Source organism: Ipomoea nil, unplaced genomic scaffold, assembly GCF_001879475.1.
Source record: "Ipomoea nil cultivar Tokyo-kokei standard unplaced genomic scaffold, Asagao_1.1 scaffold2647, whole genome shotgun sequence".
In the NCBI taxonomy this organism is placed as follows: domain Eukaryota; kingdom Viridiplantae; phylum Streptophyta; class Magnoliopsida; order Solanales; family Convolvulaceae; genus Ipomoea; species Ipomoea nil.
This window is the reverse complement of record NW_017619075.1, coordinates 622,874-647,292: the sequence shown is the minus strand read 5'-3', so window position 1 is coordinate 647,292 and position 24,419 is coordinate 622,874. Positions and strand designations below refer to the sequence as shown.

The 24,419-nt window shown below is 37.0% G+C and overlaps 2 protein-coding genes and 1 pseudogene across 3 annotated transcripts in view; all 3 read right to left on the bottom strand.

Annotated features, from left to right (window-relative positions):
- LOC109154497 (ADP,ATP carrier protein, mitochondrial-like) overlaps positions 1-24,419 on the bottom strand; it is an 83,121-nt gene that overhangs the window by 14,626 nt on the left and 44,076 nt on the right. For both annotated transcript variants that reach the window (XR_002049724.1, XR_002049725.1), the window contains exon 6: positions 2,776-2,788. The gene's annotated coding sequence lies outside the window, so the exon portion shown is untranslated. The remainder of the gene's footprint in view (positions 1-2,775; positions 2,789-24,419) is intronic.
- Positions 988-5,044, bottom strand: LOC109154375 (annotated as a pseudogene).
- LOC109154374 lies at positions 10,850-12,365 on the bottom strand. Its single transcript, XM_019302181.1, has 3 exons — positions 11,447-12,365; positions 11,115-11,297; positions 10,850-10,968 (listed from the first exon to the last, which is right to left on the bottom strand). The coding sequence occupies exons 1-3, from the start codon at positions 12,243-12,245 to the stop codon at positions 10,850-10,852; spliced, it is 1,101 nt and encodes a 366-aa protein (XP_019157726.1). The 5' UTR covers positions 12,246-12,365.

Below are 24,419 nucleotides of genomic sequence, written 5' to 3'. Positions count from 1 at the left end.
ACGTATATTCTTCATTTTTCCATTTCATTTTTTTTTCAATTTTTCATGCTTTTTTTTTTTTTTTTTTTTGAATCGCTCGTGAACTGCTTCCTCTTTTCTTTTTTCATAGAAGACCAACGACATATTGGCAACGAAGATACAACTCTCCTCACTCTCAATCATATTAATAAGAGTAAGTGATCTCCCCCACACTTATCCTTCCCAACCTCACGTAGATTACAAAAATAATCCAAAATTTGCTCCACTAGTTATTTAGCTGGGTGAAGGCATTATTTTAGATATAAAAGGCTTGTAATGTGGTCCAAAATAAAGAAAGGAATGGCCATAAAGCTCAAAGTGGTTAACAAAGGGAAATAAATCATAGGACAAACCGGTTATTTGGCTAGTGAGGCTCAAAGTCAAATAATGGCCTTAATCACATTTGAATTATGCATGGTCTAATTAGCTTTAAAAGAGAATCAAGGCAAGTTCTAGAGAAACAAAATTATGGAAGAAATCACACAAAAGAAAGAAAATAAGACCGAAGTGTCAGTCAGTGGCTCAAAACACTCACAGGTTTATTGCTTACTCAATATAGCCACTACATATCAAACAAGAGATGCTAACAAACTAATCACAACTTGCCAAACTATTTATTCAATCATGTTATGCATTCCAAGAAAGAAAAAAATATTATTTTTCAAAATAATACTTATTTTGCATAAAATAATAGTAAAATATTTTTTGAAAATTATGAAATAAGAAAAATAAATAATAAATTTTTTTTTTTGACATAAGCAAACAAACAATAAAACTAAATTAATCAAACAAACAATAAAACTAAATTAAGCAGAGAAATAATAAAACTAAAACTAAATCTCCTCCTCCCACACTTATTACCAACATTGTCCCCAATGTTGAATAAAAACATGCAGAAAAGGATTATTAAATGAAAAATAACGATTAAGAAAAAGAGAATAGAACAAACTCCCCTTCTAGTTGTGCATATTATTCAAAGTAGCTGGGATCTTCAAGAAGTATATCGACAATATAATCAACTTGAGCCCCTTCATGGTAGGGTTTAAGCTGATGACCATTCACCTTGAATATCTTAGAAGTCTGTAAACTTTGAATCTCTATCGCACCATGAGGAAAAATGTTAGTGATAATAAATGGACCAACCCATCGAGAACGTAACTTACCTGGGAATAGCCGAAGACGTGACTGGAAGAGTAGGACTTTTTGTCCAATTGAAAATTCCTTTCTCAAAAGCATCTTGTCATGAAATGCTTTTGTCTTTTCTTTATAGATTCTTGAATTCTCGTAGGCCTCATTGCGAATCTCCTCCAACTCAGAAAGTTGCAACTTCCGGTGTAGGCCACTTTCATCAATGTTCATATTAAAGCTCTTGACAGCCCAATAAGCTTTGTGTTCCAACTCGACGGGGAGGTGACAAGCTTTCCCAAACACAATGCGATAAGGGGACATACCAATAGGTGTTTTGTATGCGGTTCTGTACGCCCATAATGCATCATCTAATCGCAAACTCCAATCCTTCCTGTTTGGGTTGACTGTTTTCTCAAGGATTGACTTTACTTCTCGGTTGGATACCTCTGCTTGCCCGTTAGTCTGCGGGTGGTAGGCAGTTGACACCTTATGGGTGACATGATACTTTTTAAGCAAAGCTTCGATGGTGCGATTACAAAAGTGAGTACCCTGATCACTTATTATAGCCCTTGGAATGCCAAACCTGGAAAAGATGTTAGATTTGATAAAATCTGCAACAACTTTAGAATCATCAGTCCTGGTGGCTTTAGCTTCCACCCACTTTGAAACATAATCAACAGCAAGTAAAATATAAACAAAACCAAAAGATACAGGAAATGGGCCCATAAAATCAATGCCCCAAACATCAAAGACCTCACAAAATAGGACCGGAGTTTGTGGCATTTCATTTCTCCGGGATAAATTACCTGACTTTTGGCAAGCATCACAACACTTGACAAATGAGTATGAATCTTTAAACAAAGTTGGCCAATAAAATCCAGACTCCAATACCTTCCTTGCTGTTCTCTTAGCACCAAAGTGGCCTCCACAAGCATAATAATGACAAAAGGTAAGGATTGAAGCAATTTCATCATCAGGTACACACCGCCTTACCACTTGGTCAGCACAATGTTTCCAGAGGTACGGTTCATCCCATACATAGTACTTGGCATTACTCCTGATTTTATCTTTTTGTGCCTTAGAGGAATCAAAAGGAAACTTGTTAGCAACCAAAAAGTTGACTATGTTAGCATACCAAGGTAAAACCACAGTTGCAGCCAATAGGTGCTCATCAGGGAATGCTTCTCGCAGTGGAGGTTCAGTTCAATGTGTACCAACCGACTCAAATGATCGGCCACAAGATTTTCTGACCCCTTCTTATCTTTGATCTCCACATCAAACTCACTTAAGAGGAGTATCCATCTTATTAATCGTGGTTTGGCTTCCTTCTTTTGCATCAAGTAGCGAAGAGCTGCATGGTCAGAATAAACAATAACTTTTGTGCCCAGCAAATAAGACCTAAATTTTTCTAAAGAAAAAACAATGGCTAAAAGTTCTTTTTCTATAGTAGAATAGTTTTTCTGAGCATCATTTAAAGTCCTAGAAGCATAATAAATAACATGGGATGATTTCCCGATCTTTTGGCCCAACACAGCCCCTACTGCGTGATCACTTGCATCACACATAATCTCAAATGGGTAGTTCCAGTTAGGTGGCTGAATGATCGGCGCAGACGTCAACAACTCCTTCAATTCGTCAAATGCTCCCTTACACTTTTTGTCAAACTCAAAGGATGTCTCTTTCTGCAACAATTTGCATAAAGGTAGTGCTATTTTCGAGAAGTCTTTGATAAACCTTCGGTAAAAACCTGAATGTCCAAGAAAAGAGCGGACTTCCCGCACAGTAGTAGGATAAGGCAGAGACTCTATAATATCAACTTTGGCTTTATCAACCTCAATCCCACTAGATGAAATAACATGCCCCAAAACATTACCTTGATTAACCATAAAATGACATTTTTCAGAATTTAACACAAGATTACTCTCTATGCATCTTTTCAAAATAAGTGAAAGGTTATGTAAGCAGGAGTCAAAAGAGTCGCCATAAACTGTAAAATCATCCATGAAAACTTCAATCATATGCCCAACATAATCAGAAAATATGCTAACCATACACCTCTGAAAGGTACCCGGGGCATTACAGAGGCCAAACGGCATGCGTCGATATGCAAAAGTGCCGAAGGGACATGTAAAAGTCGTCTTTTCCTGGTCTTCCGGAGCGATTGGAATCTGGAAATAACCTGAATAACCATCAAGAAAACAAAAATAAGAGCGACCGGCCAACCTTTCTAGCATTTGGTCAATAAACGGTAAAGGGAAGTGATCTTTTCTTGTAACAGCATTCAACTTCCTATAGTCTATACAAACTCGCCACCCATTTTGAATACGAGTGGGGACAAGTTCATTATTTTGATTTCTGACAACTGTAATCCCTGTTTTCTTAGGAACCACTTGAGTTGGGCTAACCCATTTGCTATCTGAAATAGGATAGATTATCCCAGCTCCAAGGAGTTTGAGGACCTCTTCCTTGACTACTTCCATCATGGGCGGGTTTAGCCTTCTTTGTGGTTGACGAGATGGTTTTGCTCCTTCCTCTAGAAGAATTCGGTGCATGCAAGTGGATGGACTTATCCCTTTGATATCTGCAATTGTCCACCCAATGGCAGTTTTGTGTTCTTTTAGCACTTGGACAAGTTTTTCCTCTTCTATTGCAGAGAGTTTAGTTGAAATTATGACTGGCAATGTTTTATTTTCTCCTAAGAAAGCATATTTAAGATGGTTGGGAAGAGGCTTCAACTCAGGGATAGGTGCCTGCACGACAGATGGTAACAATTTTTTGATAGAGACAGGTAAAGCCATATAAGAAACATTATTTTGTTGGTGCAATTTGGGACAATGATTCAATGATGCAATAACTTCATGTAAATTGGCACTCAGAGAAAACTCATTATTTCCTTTTTCAAGGTGTTCACAAATAACAACTTCTAATTTATCTTCACCATGAAATTCAAAAACTTCTTCAACCAATGAATCAATAATATCAACAGAATAAGCAGAGTTATCACCCCCAGGGTATTTCATAGCATCATAAATATTGAATGTAACAACATTACCATCAAATTCCATAGTAAGTGTACCACTGTGAATATCAATTTTTGTTTTTGCAGTTTTTAAAAATGGTCTTCCTAACAGAATAGGTGCAGAATGATCATTATTTTCCATATCTAGCACATAGAAATCAGTAGGGAAGATTAAATTATTAACTTGCAACAATACATCTTCAATTACACCCTTGGGGTATGCATTAGACCTATCAGCCAACTGGATAACTACACTAGTTTCATTCAAAGGTCCAAGTTTTAAAGAGGCATACACAGAATATGGCATAACATTAATAGATGCTCCTAAGTCTAGCATGGCTTTCTCAAGTTTAGTATCGCCTATCATACAAGGAATAGTAAACATACCTGGATCCTTGCATTTTTCAGGAAGCTTGCTTTGAATCACAGCAGAAACATTCTTACCCATTAGCACTTTCTCACCCTTTTTTTTTACTTTTGTGTCCTTTTTGTTGTACACAACTCCTTTAAGAATTTAGCATATCTAGGAACTTGTTTTATTGCATCAAGTAATGGAATATTCACTTCACAATTTTTGAAAGTTTCATATAACTCTTCATCTTTCGTTCCTTTTATAGATTCTGACAAAGCTTGGGGGAATGGGGGAACTGGTTCATAATCAGTAGGGTTGCGAGACTTACCTTGAGATTTTTCATTGTTGTTAGTTCCCTCTTTTTCTTGGTTCACTGATGGGGTAGCAACCGCAGGCCCTTCAATTTCCTTACCACTTCTCAACACAATTGCACTTGCATTTTCTCTTGGATTAACCACCGTTTGCGAGGGTAGTTTGCCAGAACTCTGTGATTCCAACCGACTTACCGTAGTCGCTAGTTGACCCATCTGCCTTTCCAAGTTCTGAATACTAGCCTTCGTTTCTTGAATACTAGCTCTTGTTTCTTGTTGAAATTGTTGTGTTTCCTGCTGAAACTGTAAAGTGTTAGTAGCAAGGGTTTAAACAATTTCTTCTAAATTCATACCTGCGCTAGAGCTTTGGACTGGTTGTTGTTTGGAAGGAAATGGTTGTCTATACTGCTGAAAATTGGGGCGATTCTGAACAAACTGGTTTCCTTGTGAGTTCCCATAACTAAGGTTTGGGTGATCCCTCCATCCAGGATTATATTTGTTAGAAAATGGATCATACTTACCTTGAGGTTGCCCAGGAAAACCTCCAGCCATGTTAACTTGTTCAGTAGGTTCTTCTTGAAGAGTTGGGCAGGCATCAGTTTGGTGCCCAACTACCGAGCAAATTCCACATGCTTTTACAGTTTGCATATTGCCTACTGCTAATTGACGAACAAGAGTAGTTAAACCAGTAATTTGTTGTTCAAGAGCAGAAATATTTACCTCATTCACTTGCTTAGACGGTTGGACAAGTCTATTGCCAAACTGTTGAGAATTTGCAGCTATGTTTGCAATTAGAGTTCTTGCAGCGTCCGGTGTCTTGTCAACTAAAGCACCACCGCTCGCGGCATCAATCATGCTCCTATCAGTCGGAAAAAGTCCTTCATAAAAGTATTGAATGAGTAATTGATCACTGATTTGATGGTGTGGGCAGCTTGCACATAACTTTTTGAAATGCTCCCAATATTCATACAATGACTCTCCATTGTTTTGCCGTATACCACATATTTCCTTTCTAATGTTGGCCGCCCTTGAAGCTGGGAAATATTTTTCAAGGAACATTGTCTTCAAGTTATTCCATGTGGTGATGCTCCCAGAAGGTAGATAGTATAGCCAATCCTTCGCTGAATCTTTCAACGAAAAGGGAAAGGCTCTCAACTTGATGTGTTCCTCAGTAACCCCTGTGGGTTTCATACTTGAACACACCACATGAAATTCCTTTAAGTGTTTGTGCGGATCTTCACCTGCAAGTCCATGAAAAGAAGGCAAAAGATGAATTAACCCAGATTTTAGTTCAAATTGTATATTAGCGTCCAGAGCGGGAAAAGTAATGCATAAAGGTTGCTGATCCAAATTTGGAGCTCCAAGCTCTTTTAAAGTCCGATTTTGAGCCATGGGTTCCTCTTCTAAATCAGAATTGGTAGAATTGGTAGCCAGATCACTAAACTCCAATTTGCTCAAAGCTTGTTTCCTCCACCTGTGTATAGTTCTTTCAATTTCCGGATAGTACGACAAGATTTTTTTATTAGCAGATCGAGTTATAGGCATAAAAAAAGAAAAGAAAATATATTGCAGCATTTATGCAAAAGTAACGAAAGAGAAGATTTTTTTTTTTAAATTCTTTTTTTTTTAATTTTCGTTTGGGACAAATTAACGAGAAAAAACAACTAAACAAATAAATAATTAAATAAACACAAAATAAACAAGAAAATCTCCCCGGTAACGGCGCCAAAATTTGGTGAGCTGTCGTAGGCTCCCAAATTAAAACCTTACAAACGTAGTAGCGGGAGTAAGGATCGATCCCCCGAGGAGTAACTAGTTTAACTTTTGTGCTCAAGGAAATAATGGGAGGTTTGGAATATATCGAGAATAAATATTAAATAAAAGAGAAATTAAATAAACGAGAAATTTAATCGAACGAATAAACAGTGAAAATAATATATCGAAAACACTTATAATAAGAAACCTTGGTTAGTAAAGATTCACCACCGAAATTTAACACTGATCATTGATTAATAAAGTAATTAATATGCAATTGAATATTTGTCGTGAAATTATTTCATTTCTGTTTTCCCTTAGTTGTAGGTAAATAAAGCACACGCGGTTTAATTACCCCTAACTACTAAATAACCTAAGACAAGCGCTATAGATTTAATTTAATAGCAGCAATAGGAACTAGGAAAACCGACAAACTAAATAACACAAGCACAAGCGGTTGCATTTAATTTAGGAAAATATTCTACCCGAGTCCAATTATCACTAAGCCGTCAATAATTAACCCAGTTGCTACTGAATATTAGAGTAATTTGTAGCACAACATTATCTAATATAGCAAATAATTATATCAAATAAATAACTAGTAGGCCTCCCTAGCAATTAAATGACACAATTATTTCAAATAACTTAGAAGAATATTTAATACTCAAATGCATAGAAACATATATAATAAAAATAAATAAATAACCTTACAGCGTAATGAACCCCGGGGCTTCAATTCACTAAACCAAACAAGAAATTAGCCGCGAATGGACATTGATAACAACCTTAAAGAATATTCGAGAGGGGAAGAATGAATATTTTAAAATAGAAATCTTCCACTATTTATACACTTTCCAAAACGAACCTAAGTTATTTTCTACCACTGATTCCCTATTTTTGTGCCATATGTTGAAACTTTCTACTGCTGCCTCGCCATAATCTGCGGACCTATTAATGAAGCTTTCTTTTGGCACACACCTGTACAAAGCTTATTATAATATATATAATACATAGTACGTAGTACGTATTTATATATTATATATTATATATATTATATATTATATATTATATAAGAACATATTATATATATTATATATAAAAAAAACTAATTATTAGATAATATTAAATAATTAATGAAAAATTATTATAAATATGTACCTAAAATATGAGTGTAAAATGTGCATATCATAGATGCTTTGACCTTGTTCACATGGATGTTTGGGGACCATTTGCAGTAGCTTCTCCAAAAGGAGAAAAGTATTTTTTAACAATTGTTGATGATTGTAGTAGATTTACATGGTTGCATTTGATGAGGAATAATTCAGAAGTTGGAATATTGTTTCAGAACTTTTATCATTATGTTTCCACTCAATTTTCTGCAAACATTAAAGTTTTGAGGACAGATAATGGGAGAGAATTCTTCATGGAAGCTTTTTGTAATGAAAAGGGAATCATCCACCAAAAGTCATGTGCTTATACACCCCAACAAAATGGAATTGTAGAAAGAAAGCACTAGCATATCCTGAATGTGGCTAGAGCCATTAGGTTTCATTCAGGGCTTCCTATGGATTTTTGGGGACATTGTGTCCTCCATGCTTGTTATCTAATCAACAGACTGCCAAGCCCTGTAATCAGTGGACAAACCCCTTTTGGAATATTGTTTGGGAAAAGTGTACAGTATGATCATCTAAAGGTGTTTGGTTGTTTGTGCTATGCTGCCACTACATCTCAAGGGAGGAATAAGATGCAGACAAGAGCTAGAAAGTGTGTCTTTCTAGGGATTCCTGCTAATGTTAAAGGATATCTGTTATATGATGTTTCTAATCAAGATGTGTTTGTCTCCAGGGATGTCCATTTTTATGAGAATATATATCCTTTTCAGGAAGGGAAAGCTAGCTCAGAAACAGATGAAGGCATGCAAGCAACTGAGGAGACAGAATTTCCACTGATTCCTTCATCAGTTAACACAAGACACACACCTGCTGCAAACACAGAAGGAGGTAATGTCAATGGTAGCAATGAAGAGACCATTTTTGATGAGGGAAGCAATGCAACAAACAATGATGCCACTGTTGAGGACCATGCACCTGAAATAAGCACTGATACAATTGACAATCAAGTGCAGTGTAGAAGATCAGGAAGAGTAAGGCAGATTCCCACTAAGTTACATGATTATTACTGCCATACCATGACAAAGAATACAAATTCTGCTAGAACTTCTCCATATCCTATAAACAAGTACATATCTTATGAAGGCCTCACTTACAATGACAGATTTTGTGCATCTTCTATCCTTTCCACTCTTGAGCCTCAGTCCTACAGTGAGGCAGTTAAACATGATGCTTGGAGAAAGGCCATACAGACTGAGATAGATGCTTTGATTGAGAATAAAACATGGACTTTAACTGAATTGCCTCCAGGGAAGATTCCAATTGGTTGTAGGTGGGGTTTTAAAGTCAAACACAAGGCAGATGGATCTATTGAGAGATATAAAGCCAGATTGGTTGCTAAAGGTTATACACAGCAGTTGGAAGTGGATTATGTTGAAACATTCTCCCCAGTGGCTAGGATGACTACTATTAGAACCTTTTTAGCTGTGGCCATTGCAATGGGATGGGATATCCAGCAACTAGATATCAACAATGCATTCTTGCATGGAGATCTAGATGAAGAAGTCTATATGGCTTTGCCTCCTGGCCTTCAAACCAACAATTCTAGAATAGTATGCAGGTTGCTCAGATCATTATATGGTTTAAAGCAAGCAAGCAGGCAATGGAATTCTAAGCTCACTAAGGCTTTGATAGACAGTGATTTTCAGCAGTCCATGGCAGACCCTTCCCTGTTTACTAAGGGTTCAAACACCTCCTTTGTTGCATTACTCATTTATGTTGATGATATAGTAGTTGCAGGTCCAAATTCAAAGCTGATTGATGATTTAAAGCAGTTTCTGGATTCAGCTTTCAGAATAAAAGATCTTGGACAATTAAACTTCTTTTTGGGGATAGAGGCTATCAGAACTTCAGATGGTCTGAATCTATCTCAAAGGAAATACACATTGGAGATTTTGAAAGAAAATGGATTTCTAGACTCCAAGCCAGCACAAACACCCATCACTGCAGGGCAGAAGTTAACAGCCTTGGAAGGCAAATTACTTGATAACCCTGAAATATACAGAAGATTGGTGGGCAAACTCCTTTACTTAACCAGTACCAGGCCTGATATTGTTTATGCTACTCAACAGTTGAGTCAGTTTGTTGATAAGCCCAGGGACTCTCATCTTGTAGCAGCTCATAGGGTGTTGAGGTATCTCAAAGGTTCTCCTGGTAAAGGGCTATTTTATTCTGCACAATCTCCTCTTAAACTACAAGGTTTTTCAGATTTAGATTGGGCCACTTGTGCAGAATCAAGGAAGTCTATCACTGGATATTGTGTTTACCTAGGGCAGTCCCTAATCTCCTGGAAAACTAAGAAACAACCTACTGTTTCCAGGTCTTCTTCTGAGGCTGAGTACAGAGCCTTAGCCTCTTCTGTTTGTGAGGTGCAGTGGTTGCTATATTTGCTTGCAGATTGAATGTGCACTGTGATGGTCCTTGTGTGTTATTTTGTGACAATCAATCTGCTATTGCAATTGGAGAGAATCATGTTTTCCATGAGCGCACTAAGCATATAGAAATTGATTGCTATGTAGTGAAACAAAAGGTATGTGAAGGGGTGGTTAAGCTTATGCCTATTGCCTCACATAGACAAATTGCAAATGGTTTTACTAAAGGGTTGCCAAAGCTGAGTTTTGATGCTTTCCATGCTAAGCTGGGCCTTCAAGATGTTCATGCTCCAGCTTACGGGGGTGTGACAAAGTAACCATATGCTAAACCAAGTCCAGCTCATAATCTATATGGACATTAATAGGGCAAAGTTGTCTTTTCCTTTGTTTGTCTGTTATTACTGTGGACCGTTATTACTGTGGACCATGGTCTTCTTTAAGTAGCAGCCATCACCTTCTGTTTCCTTCTTGATACTTCTTCTTCAATCAATAATGAGAGTGTTCTGCTTCATTCTTAGCTCAACATAGCATGCACTTTACTTTCCATCAAAATATGAAATTAGAGAACAAACCTCTACACTTCCAGTCAAGACAAGAGTATGTTATATTGTACATAAAACATTACAAAGGGTACAGAGGGAAGAAAACACAAGAAACCTGTCACTAAACAAACCTAGAATGGTTTCAACACCAAGAAGGAAGAAATGAAGGCGTTCATCCACATATCAATCAGATTTGGGGGTGACCATCATTCTGATTACAGTCTTGCCACATGATCTCAACACATCCAAACCGTGCAACAATTCCGAATCACAGGTCAGGGTAATCCACTCGTCTTCGTCATCTTGATATTTGATAGAAAAATTTTCTAGTGATATTTTGAACTTTGTTTCCAATTGCTCCTCCAAATATTTGATATTGAGGATGATGAGAGTGGAAATCTTATGGTATCATTTTTATAGGTTACCTTGACAGATATTGTGCTGTTACATTGCCTTGAATTTTTCGGTTGTAGAGGAGGCAGAGCAGGACATGGTTGAATTCCTTTGTGTTTCTTAACAGCTTGTAAATGTTGTTTTTGATTGAGAGAGCAACTGAGCCTTTTTCCCTTGTGATTTGGCCATCTATTGATGCCAAAGTTCCGACATGCTCGCTTCAATGTAGATGTGCTAACTGCACAATATAATATAATGGGAGATTAAAGAAAAGCAAATGTATCTATGAGAAAGTATATACTCAAGCAATAACCACCTATGTATACACTAAGAAAATATAGAATACTCCCACATCGAATATATGATAAAACTGTAGTGTTAGCTCACCTTCAAGAGTTTTAGCAGCAGTATCGCGACTCTTACCAAACAGTTGTTGAAGAAGGTGGAGGGTAATTCCATGATCTTTCTCCCACCTGCTGATAGTGTGGGTTTTGTGTGAACTAGTGTTTCCATCTTTGGCATCAATGCTATTATTTAACTCAACAACATTATTTCTTCCTTCATTTGTTTCACTAGATTTGGGAATATGGCCTTCACATAGTGAGTTCAGTTGCATCATCCTGCATTTTGCTTCAAGTAGTACTGGCAAAATGTAAACAGTATGACTCTTTGCTAACTTTGCAGCAAGCCTCTCAAGGTTGACACTCTTTTCTAACTCTACAACAAGACTCCCAATGTTTCCTATCGACGCCAATTTGAAGAGTGGTATAATTAGTTGGACACTATTGGAAGTATCCCCGAACTCCTTTTTAAAAAAATGAAGCGCGGCGCCACTGTATACACGATATTGAGCACTTGTTGGTGGATGAGTAACTGATTTTTGTTCAATCCCTACTTCAACTTCTATTGAACTGAAGGTAGTATACTTACATTTCCAGAAAAGATTAACATCTGTATGCACCACCGGCAATACTTTTTCCATTTCCTGTACACCAATATTCAACCAAAGCAGTATTCTCGGCGGTCCCCATCTCCGTAACACTAATAGGGTTCCAGGTGAGACCGCCATGGTTGAACAACCACCTCGTGGGAGAGGGAGAGGCAGTATATGGTGGCCGTTGAGCTTGTTCCGCCAGTCCCGGAGATGGAAAATTTTCAGCAGAGGGGTCAATGAACGATGATGCATCAACAAGTCTCATTGCTGAATTTGAGTGCTGTGAGAGATTGATTTGGTGGAAAATGTAACCATGTTTAATTTCGGCTTCTTCTTCTTGGGATCTTTGTTGACTTGGGGATTAGATTAGCTTCGGGTGATCGGGTCGGCCATCTATATATAATAAGGAATTATTAACGATGGACCTTTTGTTTTTTTGACAAACCCCTTTGAAGAGTTAATACCATCCGAGGTCTTTCGAGTATAGTGGTTTTGTCACATATAGTCCTAAATTTTCAAATTGACTATTTGTGGTCCTTCGATTTTCAAATTTAACCATCAGTAGTCCAAGTTAACCACCCATGGTCCTTCAACTATTAAATTTTAACCAACCATGGTCCTTTTAAGAGGACCACAATTGGTTAAATTTCGAAACTTGAAGAACCATGAGTGATTAACTTGGACCATTAATAGTTAAATTTGAAAGTTAAAGGACCACAAATGGTCAATTTGAAAGTTTAGAACTAAACGTGACAAAATCACTATATTCGGAGGACCTTAGATGGTATTAACTCCCTCTTTGAACCTTAAACCTTTTGGCCCTTCTATACCAACAAGACTCAACCTCAATCACCATTACCTTATATTTACTCCACCATGAAAAATACTACATTTCCTCACACTTCTTACTTCCAACTTCTACTTCCTCTCATAAATCTATTTTTCCACTCTTTTCAATGTCACCCAAAGTTCTGTCCCCAATGAGATATTTCAAAAATCTCTAAATAATACATGTTGTCTTAGTGTGTTTTGACTACTTCGGCATTATGCCATGAATAATCATTCCTGTTTTGATTTCATCATTTTAATTTATTTTTTTGAAATCCTATCAACAATAAAATTATTTAAATATTATGTGGTCAATTGCATAGTAAAATGGTAATTAATTACCTTAATACAACACTAGAGTTAATTCCAACCATGGTCCTCCGACTATTACGATTTTCCAAAATTGGTCCTTGACTTTTAATTTGGACGAAAAAGACACTTGACTTTTAGATTTGTTCCAGTAGTAATCCTTCTGTTAATTTGTTGTTAGTTTGACGTTAAAAAGAGGGGTAAAAGTGTCCATTTATGATGGGTGTCTTCTTCCCATTTGCTCCAATGGCCTGGATGGCGTTCAAAGCAAGATTTTGAGTTCTAAGTATTTGAAGGCAGTACAATGCAATAGATCCTTCAAATACTCAATCGGCCAAAGGTGCATCTCGTTCGAAATTGCCGGGCTAAATCAACACTAAATCAGCCAAAGGTGTTAATACTCAAGCTAAAGTATTGATGGAGACTCCTCCAAAGTTCGAAACTGTCGGCGAGGGACTAAACGAAGTTGAGAGTAGCAGCAGTAACCGCAGACATTGCGGGGCATCTCGTCCAATCGTCCCTCAGCTTGTCCTCCTCTCTGATCTCGCCCTCTTTCACCTTAACTCCAATCGCTTTTGCGGTGCAGTCCCCCGGAGCTTCAAAAACATGATTATCCTTAGGGAGCTGGATCTCAGTAACAACCGCTTTGCAGGAGAATTCCCTAAGGCTGTGCTTTCAATGCCTACTATCAAGTTTTTAGACCTTCGTTTCAATGAGTTTGAGGGCCCCGTGTCATCCAAGCTCTTCGACAAGGACTTGGACGCTTTACTCCTCAACGACAACCAATTCCGTTTCGGCATCCCAACGAATCTTGGAGTATGAAGGAAGAGTAGCTCAAGGTCCACTTAGAGGTACACCAGTTATTTTTAAGGTCTAATTCTTGGCCATCCTCTTCATGGGAAATTCTATTTATCCAGCATGCTCTGTTTGGTAATCTATCAACAATATTTCTCATTCAGTTATGTCCAGGTAAACAAGTTGGCGGTTTGATTGCAGCAAATGAGCTGAATGCTCATGCTTCCCTTCAAGTAATTCGATAATTCTTTGGTTTCAGTTGCAAGCACTCAAGCAGGTTAAAATTTGAGTATGATTAAGTATTCTGCTGAGATATTTGAAATGCCCACATTTTAGTAGTTCTAGAGACATCTGTGAGAATATTCAAATACTTATTGGAGGATTTGAGATGAAGACAGGAGATCAGGTTTGTTGTCTTCTATTTTAGCTGTATGCACATTTTTTCTTGGGTGTAGGTGTCACGCCCCACTTCTAGGACATGACCCGGCCGTATCGCTACATGAAAACCTGTAACAATACAAAGCCTAGCCACACATACCTCTCAGAACCTTCATAACAACACTTGAATACATAATAATTCCTCGACCCAATATGACAAAATATAAACAACTAGTTCTTCTCAAAAACTCATCAAAATCACCACTATTAAATATTTACAATCAAGAGTAGTATGTCCAAAATGTAGCAGAAGCACCAAACCAAACACAATGTGTTACCAAAGATACAAAGGGTCAAAGGAATATCCAAAATAAACAAAATCCGTGATACGCTCCAAAATTAGGACTAAGTCTCCTAGTTTCAAAAGTCACCTTTGAGACCCCACCACTTGTGCTCATGCTATTCACATGTCCTTACTACTCTGAAACATGAGAAAATAAAATACTAATAATGAGCTATTGCCCAGTAAGTGATACTCCTCTCAACCCCGGATCAAGTAACCCCAAAATAATACAAAAAGCTTTAGAGTAATAACTCGATGCAAAACTCGATCTTTAAACTATATCAAAGTCATAATATACTTTCATCATACTATACACAAGTTCACAAAGCAAGAAACTTTAGCTACATGGGCATCAACAATATTTCATAATACAATACTTTCAAAAGCACAAATCATTCCTTAACATATGACTCATTGGCAACCTACAACCACTATTATATTCTGTAGCACATGCCATTATCGGTATAATGGTCCAAAAGGACTCGACGATTCGGAATGAGTCAGGCTCAACGATTCAGAATGAGCCGGATGGAACGTTCCAACAAATAATTCAAAAGACTCGCCGATTCGGGATGAGTCAAGTTCGACGATTCGAAATGAGCAATTAGGAACGTTCCAAGCCAAACAAAACAAACAACAAAATGTAGGTTGCCTCATGAGTTTGATCAAATGATCAAAATAGTTCTTATAATCAAATAGCCCGATGTAGCAAAAATCATTTCCTTAAAATCACATAACAAAGTACCTATTTCCAAAATAGATAATAAGTTTATCAAACTAAGAAATATGCGATGTATAAACCATTCTCAAAATAATAATTTTCTTAGTACATAACTCTTTAAAAATCATAGAATGGTTTATTAAACCAAAGTAATTTCAAAGGGATTGAAATGGCTTAGTTGGAAAGAATTTAAATTAATAAGCATGAGGTTAAGAGTTCAAGTCTCACTTTAAACAAATAATTCATTTTATAAGCATATATAAAACAAACATAAGTCGTATATTACGTATATAAAACAAACATAAGGCCATATTAGCAAAGCAAAATCAAACTCTAGACCAACTGCTACCAGCAAAGCAACCATAAACCATTCAACCATCACTACACATAGTGTTAATTTCAGTCAGCAATTTAGCTAAACCTTTATTTCGAAAACACAGTTCGCAACACAATTTAGTCCAAACTCCAAAATACATAATAATTCCAGTTTCCAGACTTCAGCTTACCGTTTCAAACCCAAAAAAATATCATAGTCTAAAATATTTTTAACTCATACTAACCCTAAAATGGGTATCCAAAGTAGTAGAGATTTCAAAATAGGTTATATAAATGGGTTGCAAAATAAGGAGAGAAGAGTTAACCACTTACTTGAAACACCCAAATCCTAGCTATTTAGCTCACCCAAATACTCCTTGTCAAATTTCCTAATATTTTCAAACATCAATCTTAGGGCTCAAATGTTAAACCCAACTAAAAAAAGAGTGAAATATGGAGGTCAAAATTACCTAGAATACTCCAATAACTTGAGACCTAAGCTTGAAGAAGATGGAGATCAAAGCTTCAAGATTTTTCTTTTCCTCTATCTCTCTAGTCTACTCCTCTTATCTTCTTTCAAAAGAGATTTTTATCCAAAGACCAAAGTGTTTTCTTAACCTTTAAGGGTAAGGAAGGGCAATTTAGTAATTTCATCCAATATTAAATTTGGATAAACTTTGACTTGTTGACCACATTTAATAAACATAGATATAATTTTATTTCTAAGATAGTGGGTATTACAATCTCCCCACCTTAAATTAAGTTTCGACGAAACTTACATACCATCAAACTTGAAGAGTTTACGATATCTATCCTTCATATCATCATCCTTTTCCCATGTTGCTTCTCTTGGAGTATGATGTGAACATTGCACTTTAACAAATGGGATTACTCGGAACCTCAACACTTGTTCCTTCTGATCAATGATGTGAAGAGGTACTTCGTCATAAGTTAGGTCATCCCTAACTTGTAGTGGTTGATACTCCACCTACTCTTGAAATCCAAGACACAAGCTCGAAGCATATCCTCCAAGGTCAGAATAGTCCTCTCGGTTTTCCCATCTGTTTGTGGATGAAATGCAGTGCTTAATTTTAATTCAGTCCCCATGACTCGTTATAAGCTTCTCCAAAATTTTGACACAAATCTAGAGTTCCGGTCAGATACTATATTAACAGGTACACCATGCAACCTTACAACTTCATTCACATACAACTCAGCTAGGTCTTCTTAATAGGTAGAAAATGTGTAACCTTAGTGAGTCGATCCACAATAACCCAAATTGTATTTTTCCCATGCTGACTATTCGGTAATTCACTCACAAAATCCATAGATATATGTTCCCAATTCCAATGAGGTATCTCTAAGGATTTCAATAATCCTGCAGGTGTTTGGTGTTCAACTTAAATATAGGGATCCATCATCTTAAATAACGAACTCTTTTGGGTTACCCGCTTGATTTTTTTTTTCCCATGAATCTTAATCAACTTGGGCAAATTTAATGCGATATAATAATACCGGTTTTGTAATCATAGTTGCCAATATCCCTCCTTGCTTATTTTGCAAAAAAAACTCAACTTCTAAATCTTGAAAATCTTTCAACAATTGGGTTTGAGTAGTCACCACTATCACATTAGCCATGGAAAACTTACGACTTAAAGCATCAGCTACCATGTTAGCTTTACCTGGATGATAATTAATAGTGAGGTCATATTCTTTTATTAGCTTCAATCATCGTCGTTGTCTCATGTTTAATTCCTTTTGGATAAAGAGGTACTTCAAACTCTTATGATCCGTAAATATTTGACAAGATTCTCCATACAGGTAGTGCCTCCAAATTTTTAGAGCAAAAACCACAACTGCTAGTTCTAAGTCATGAGTGGGGTAGTTAACTTCATGGGACTTCAATTGTGAAGAGGCATAGGCTACCACCTTACCATTTTGCATCAAGAAACATCCTAATCCTCTACTTGATGCATCACTATAAATAACAAATCCCTCTTCCCCAGATGGTAGGACTAAGATAGGTGCACTAACCAATCTTTCCTCTAATTCTTGAAAGTTCTTCTCACACTCCTCATCCCAATTAAACTTTATACCATTCCGAGTTAATCGAATCAATGGCATAGTTAACCTGCTAAACCCATAAAACTCCTTACTTCTGTAACATTAGTGGGTCTTGGCCATTGTGTTATTGCTTCAACCTTAGTTCGGTCTACAGAAATCTCGTCTCCAGAAATTACATGACCAAGAAAAGATACCTCCTTACGCCAAAATTCACATTTACTTAGCTTGGCATACAATTCATTTTCCTTCAAGGTATGCAAGATGGTCCTTAGATATTGAGCATGCTCTTCCTCACTCTTTGAATATAGCAGAATGTCATCAATAAATACCACAACAAATTTGTCCAGAAATGACTTGAGGACCCTATTTATTAAATCCATAAAGAAAGCAGGAGAATTAGTTAGCCCAAACGGCATCACCAAAAATTCATAATGGCCATACCAGGTCTTAAAAGTAGTCTTGGATACATCACTAGCTTTAACCTTCAATTGACGGTACCCTAATCTCAAATCAATTTTTGAAAGGTATTCAGCACCTTGAATTGGTCAAATAAATCATCTATGTGAAGTAGAGGATACTTGTTCATGATAATAACTTTATTCAATTTCCAATAGTCAATACACAATCGCAAGCTACCATCCTTTTTCTTCAGAAATAACGCTAGTGCACCCCAAAAAGATACACTAGGTCTAATAAATCCCATATCAGGCAATTCTTGTAATTGCACCTTTAACTCACTTAGCTTAGATGGTGACATGCGATAAGGGGCTTTGAGATTGGAGTAGTTCCGGGAACCTCTATTTCAAACTCAATTTCTCTATTTGGAGATAATCCAAGTAAATGCTCTAGGAACACATCCGAAAATTCCTTAACAATTGGGATATCATCTAACTTAACTTCTTTCTGGTGGGTATCCATTACATAAGTCAAGAAACCGCTACACCCTTTTGGCCTTTTCTCAATTTTTTCTTAGCCTTCAATGCAGAAATTACTTTCAATGGCACTTCCGAAACCAACACTCCACTCATAGGAAAGTGTCCCAATAGTAAAGATAGATTGTCTAGGAATTTAAAATACCACATTCTAACGAGCGCAATCAATGTAGGCATAGTTTCTGGATAGCCAATCCATTCCTAATATCACATCTAAATCCTGCATATCTAGCTTAATTAAATCAATTGACACATCACTCTCATTAATTTGTAGATGACAATCTTGAAACCAAGTATCTGTCGCCACCATCTGCCCTATACGGTTATTAATATACAAATGATCACTCAACTTCTTAGCTTGCAAATTTAAATCATTTGCAACTTCTCATAAATAAAATAATGCGAAGAACCTGAATCACACAGCACGTAAACATCAAAAACTATATTCCGAATAGGCGACACATTTAACAACATCCCAACTCGACGAGTTCGACCACATTTAGGAACACCCCTCCTGATCCTCGTAAAGCAATACTCCTTAAATTCAAAACAGAGAAAGTATGACCACATTAGCGAAATGTTTAGCAAACCACATCCAAAATTTGCCCAAAGCCTAAATTTATCTTCCGCTAGGTTAAAGCCTAATCTTGCAAAAATTCAAACTTAACTTCTTGACCAACTAAGGATTTAAACCTAGGCTCTAATACCACTCTGTCACGCCCCACTTCTAGGACATGACCCGGCCGTATCGCTACATGAAAACCTATAACAATACGAAGCCTAGCCATACATACCTCTCGGAACCTTCATAACAACACTTGAATACATAATAATTCCTCGACCCAATATGACAAAATATAAACAACTAGTTCTTCTCAAAAACTCATCAAAATCACCACTATTAAATATTTACAATCAAGAGTAGTACGTCCAAAATGTAGCAGAAACACCAAACCAAGCACAATGTGTTACCAAAGATACAAAGGGTCAAAGGAATATCCAAAATAAACAAAATCCGTGATACGCTCCAAAATTAGGACTAAGTCTCCTAGTTTCAAAAGTCACCTCCGAGACCCCACCACTTGTGCTCATGCTATTCACATGTCCTTACTACTCTGAAACATGAGAAAATAAAATACTAATAATGAGCTATTGCCCAGTAAGTGATACTCCTCTCAACCCCGGATCAAGTAACCCCAAAATAATACAAAAAGCTTTAGAGTAATAACTCGATGCAAAACTCGATCTTTAAACTATATCAAAGTCATAATATACTTTCATCATACTATACACAAGTTCACAAAGCAAGAAACTTTAGCTACATGGGCATCAACAATATTTCATAATACAATACTTTCAAAAGCACAAATCATTCCTTAACATATGACTCATTGGCAACCTACAACCACTATTATATTCTGTAGCACATGCCATTATCGGTATAATGGTCCAAAAAGACTCGACGATTCGGAATGAGTCAGGCTCAACGATTCAGAATGAGCCGGATGGAACGTTCCAACAAATAATTCAAAAGACTCGACGATTCGGAATGAGTCAAGCTCGACAATTCGGAATGAGCAATTAGGAACGTTCCAAGCCAAACAAAACAAACAACAAAATGTAGGTTGCCTCATGAGTTTGATCAAATGATCAAAATAGTTCTTATAATCAAATAGCCCGATGTAGCAAAAATCATTTCCTTAAAATCACATACCAAAGTACCTATTTCCAAAATAGGAAATATGTTTATCAAACTAAGAAATATGCAAGGTATAAACCATTCTCAAAATAATAATTTTCTTAGTACATAACTCTTTAAAAATCATAGAATGGTTTATTAATAAGCATGAGGTTAAGAGTTCAAGTCTCACTTTAAACAAATAATTCATTTTATAAGCATATATAAAACAAACATAAGTCATATATTACGTATATTGATGAATGTCTAAAACTAATGTTTTTTCCTTGCACATTTTGGTATTTTTACTTGTTAATCATTATATTATTGAGCCAATTTGGTAACTTATGGAATGATTGTTTGTGCTTAGGGGGACTTGACAAGAAAATGATGTTTTGAGCCAAACATTGAGTTATTTGATCAAGATTTCAAGTCATCATAGTATGAGGATATTTTTGTGAGGCAAAATGAAGAAAAGAAGATTTAAAAACACTCTTTCATGTGCCAAATATTTGTGCCTTAGTGGTCTTGATGATATAGGCAATTCAATGCAAAGGCAAAGCAAAAGATAGTAAGGTGGCATTTCTCGCCCAAATTGGCGCTGTCTCCGTATTTTGACCATATCTCGGTCTCGGAGTGTCCAAATCGAGTGATTTTTATATCATTGGAAAGCTAACTTCAAGGGCTACAACTTTGATGAAGACAACAAATGCTAATTCAAAGGTTTTGAGGGTGAAAACTGTCCTAGAAGACGACCTTAGTGCACAGGCAGTGCACACTGCCTGTGGCCACGGGTCTGGCCACGGCCGTGGCCACACCCGTGGCCACTGGGCAGTGTGCCCTGCATTTCTGGCCACGGGTGAAGCCACGCCCGTGGCCACACCCGTGGCCAGCCCTCTGCAACTTTTTGCAGCCCGTTTTTTACCCTTTTAAAGAGATTTTTTCACCCCAAAACATATCTTTCATTCCATCTTTCATTTCCCTTTCATTTCTCTAGTTAGGGTTAGTTTAGAATAGCTTAGATTAGTGTAGATTTGTGTTTCCTTTCCATTTCCAAGCTCAAGAACATTGCAAATCTTGGATTTCAAGACTTCAATAGAGAAGTTTTCTTATTCATCTCTTCTCTTTACTTTTCATCTATGCTTTCAATTTCTCTTTTAATATTGTGTATCTATTGTTATATTATGAGTAGCTAAGTGTTTTGGGACTAGGATTTGGTTTGATTTCTTGCTTTGATGCCTATTTGAGTTGTATTGCATAAAGGGGATTATTTGGGTGATCTAGGGTTGTTGTGTGAAATGGGTTTGTTGAGAAATTTGTGTATGATTTTTGGATCCCAATTATATGCTTGATTTGGAGTGTGTTTGTTGCTACGAGAGTAGAGATTGTACATTAGCCACACATTCACACACTTAATACCCAATACGAGAGTATTTTGGGTGTTAAGGGGAATCTTTGCCTTGTGTTCTTGTTTGGGCATCCTTGGGTTGAATTGTCACGAGAGTGGAGTTCAATATGAGGTTGCAAGTCCAAATAGCTACGAGAGTGGTATTTGGACACTTTTGTGCATCTCACTTACCCTATGCCTTGATTTAATTTCCTAATCCTTAGTACAATATTTGGCATCTTAGCTTGAATCAATCAAATCCCGGTCCTTTGTTTTACTTGTTATATTTGTTATTAGTATAATCATATCAAACCAACTCCTTACCAATAGGTCTAGCTTCTAAAAGAATAGTTCTAGCTTGTGCTTAACTCCGCTTTGCAATAAATTCCTAACATTACAAGAGCCATCTCCAGTGGAACGATATCTAAACTCTATACTGTAATTTGATACTTGATGGATGCGTGAAAAACGTCCTCATCAAATTTGGCGCCGTTGCCGGGGATGGCTTGGTTTTGATTGTTTTGTGGTAGTTAACATTTGTGAATGACTATTCTAGGAGACTAAACCATTTTTTTTCTTTTGTTATTTATTTTTACTTTTGTGATTGTGTTACATAACTTGGTGTATTGCTAGCCTTGCATATATAGCATGTACTGTCAATATCAACAGGGGGAGCAATATGAAAGCCAAGGAAGCTACATGTCTGATGGAGGATATTGCAATTCTCAATCCCATGGGTGCTATGGAGACTACATGCCACAACAAGGATACTATGAAGCTCCATCCATTAATCCTTGTACAACTCAAGCCCCACCTCCTGAAAATTACTTTGATGCTCAATCCCAAAATTCTTATCCACCACAATCCTACTCCCAAAACTCATGCTCTCAATACACTCCAAACTACCAAAATGCTTACCCACCACAACTTTACCAAGATTCATCTTTCCATTCCCAAGATTCTTACTACAATTCATATCCTCAACACCACCAAGATCCCCAATATGCTTCATATGATCAATACCCCCATACCCAACAAACACCTCCATACTCTACGTACCCTTCTTACCACCCTCAAAACCACATTCCACCCCAACATACATACCATCAAAGCCCACCTCCATATGAACACCACAACCATTCACCAAATGTCGAGATGTATGAATTGGATGAGGAGACTTTACCGTTGGCTAGGCATTGGGAAGGCACAATTGTAACCAATGGTGGCATTGAGGATGAGGGTTATCCCATGAGACCAAGTGATGAAGCAAATGCTATTAATCAATGGGAACCTCAAGGATATCTACATCAAGAGTCTCAACAAGAATGCCAACCCCTTGATCAAGAGCCTGAGATGATATCCAAGTTGATGAGTGTCATAATGCAAGTCTCTTCACAAGTGGATGAGTTACAAACTCAATCGGAAAATATAATGGCTCAAGTACAAAATTGGGCAACTCAAGAGCCGATCCAAGATTCATTTCCAATGAAGAGATTCAAAAAGAGTTTTCCTTCTCTAATGAAGAGCACGGGGTTGATGGAGATGAGAAAAGGTGGAAAAATCTTGAAAATGAAGTCCTTGAGGAGTGCAATGAGATGAAAGATTTGAATGAAGAAGATGATTGCAATCTTGAGACACAAGTTGAATTGGAAGAAAATGGTGGCAAGGAACACTTGCAAAATGGTTTGTTGGAGGAAAGAGTAAAGGAGAATGACGTGAATGAGGAAACTCCTTCATTGGATGAAACTCGCTTTGATGAGAATTTTAGAAGAATTTGGGAAACGGGAGGTGTCAATGTTCTTGAAAGTGGAGGCCTACATTGGCCAATTTTCATGTCTAAGGATTCTTCCTTTTTATTGCTCCATGAAGAGGACACAAGATTCTCCCTACTTGCCAAAGATCAAGAAACTCAAGAAGTGGGAAAAGGTGGAGATCAAGAGAATGATCAAGCTCATGGCTACTATCTTGATCCAAAGTTTAGGAAAAAATCATTATTTGATTTATGGATCAAAAATGGATTTGAGGAAGGGATATTCTTGGAGTTTGATTTGGATGAACTTAGTGTCTTAAACTTTCAAGTGGTGAAGATGAGCTTAAAGGAATTTATTGATGGCCACCACTTGAAGAAATACCTAGAAGCAAAGGTTGATATAAATATGGGAATTTTTCTCCTCCAATCCATTGATGGTTGAACACTTGAGAGGTTGAGTCGAGCTAACGACGTTAAACTTAGCGCTTCATGGGAGGCACCCCATGTTATCTTTTACTTTATTGCATTTTATCTTTTTTTTTCTTATATTTTGAATTTTGATTTATTATGCTTTCACTTGTGCTTTCATGTGTATATTCCCTTGACTCTAGGAGTGACACTAAGGAGTATGCTCAAATCCAAGAAGGCTTCATGATGATTCTTTGGCACAAGAAGATTCATTAGGGGAGTCTCATCTACCTTCTCTACTTTCTTTAAATGTGTTTAGTGCTTTACTTAATGTAGATAGTAGAGATTGTGCTCCTTATGCTTATTGTGCCACAATTTTCTCCCCTCGTGCTTTATTTTCTTTCACATCGAGGACGATGTAGCCTTTAAGTGTGGGGGAGGGGATAATTTAGGTGTTTTCTAAAAAAAAATTGAACTAAAAAAATTGAACTTTTTGAAACCTTGCTTGGATGACTCAT

Excerpts from the sequence above, each read along its gene's own strand:
- LOC109154374 (XM_019302181.1), bottom strand. The coding sequence starts at position 12,245 with ATGCATCATCGTTCATTGACCCCTCTGCTGAAAATTTTCCATCTCCGG. Across the intron at positions 11,298-11,446 it reads TGCTGCTAAAACTCTTGAAG|TTAGCACATCTACATTGAAG; the intron begins GTGAGCTAACAC and ends TATATTGTGCAG. Across the intron at positions 10,969-11,114 it reads ACCGAAAAATTCAAGGCAAT|ATGACGAAGACGAGTGGATT; the intron begins GTAACAGCACAA and ends TCAAATATCAAG.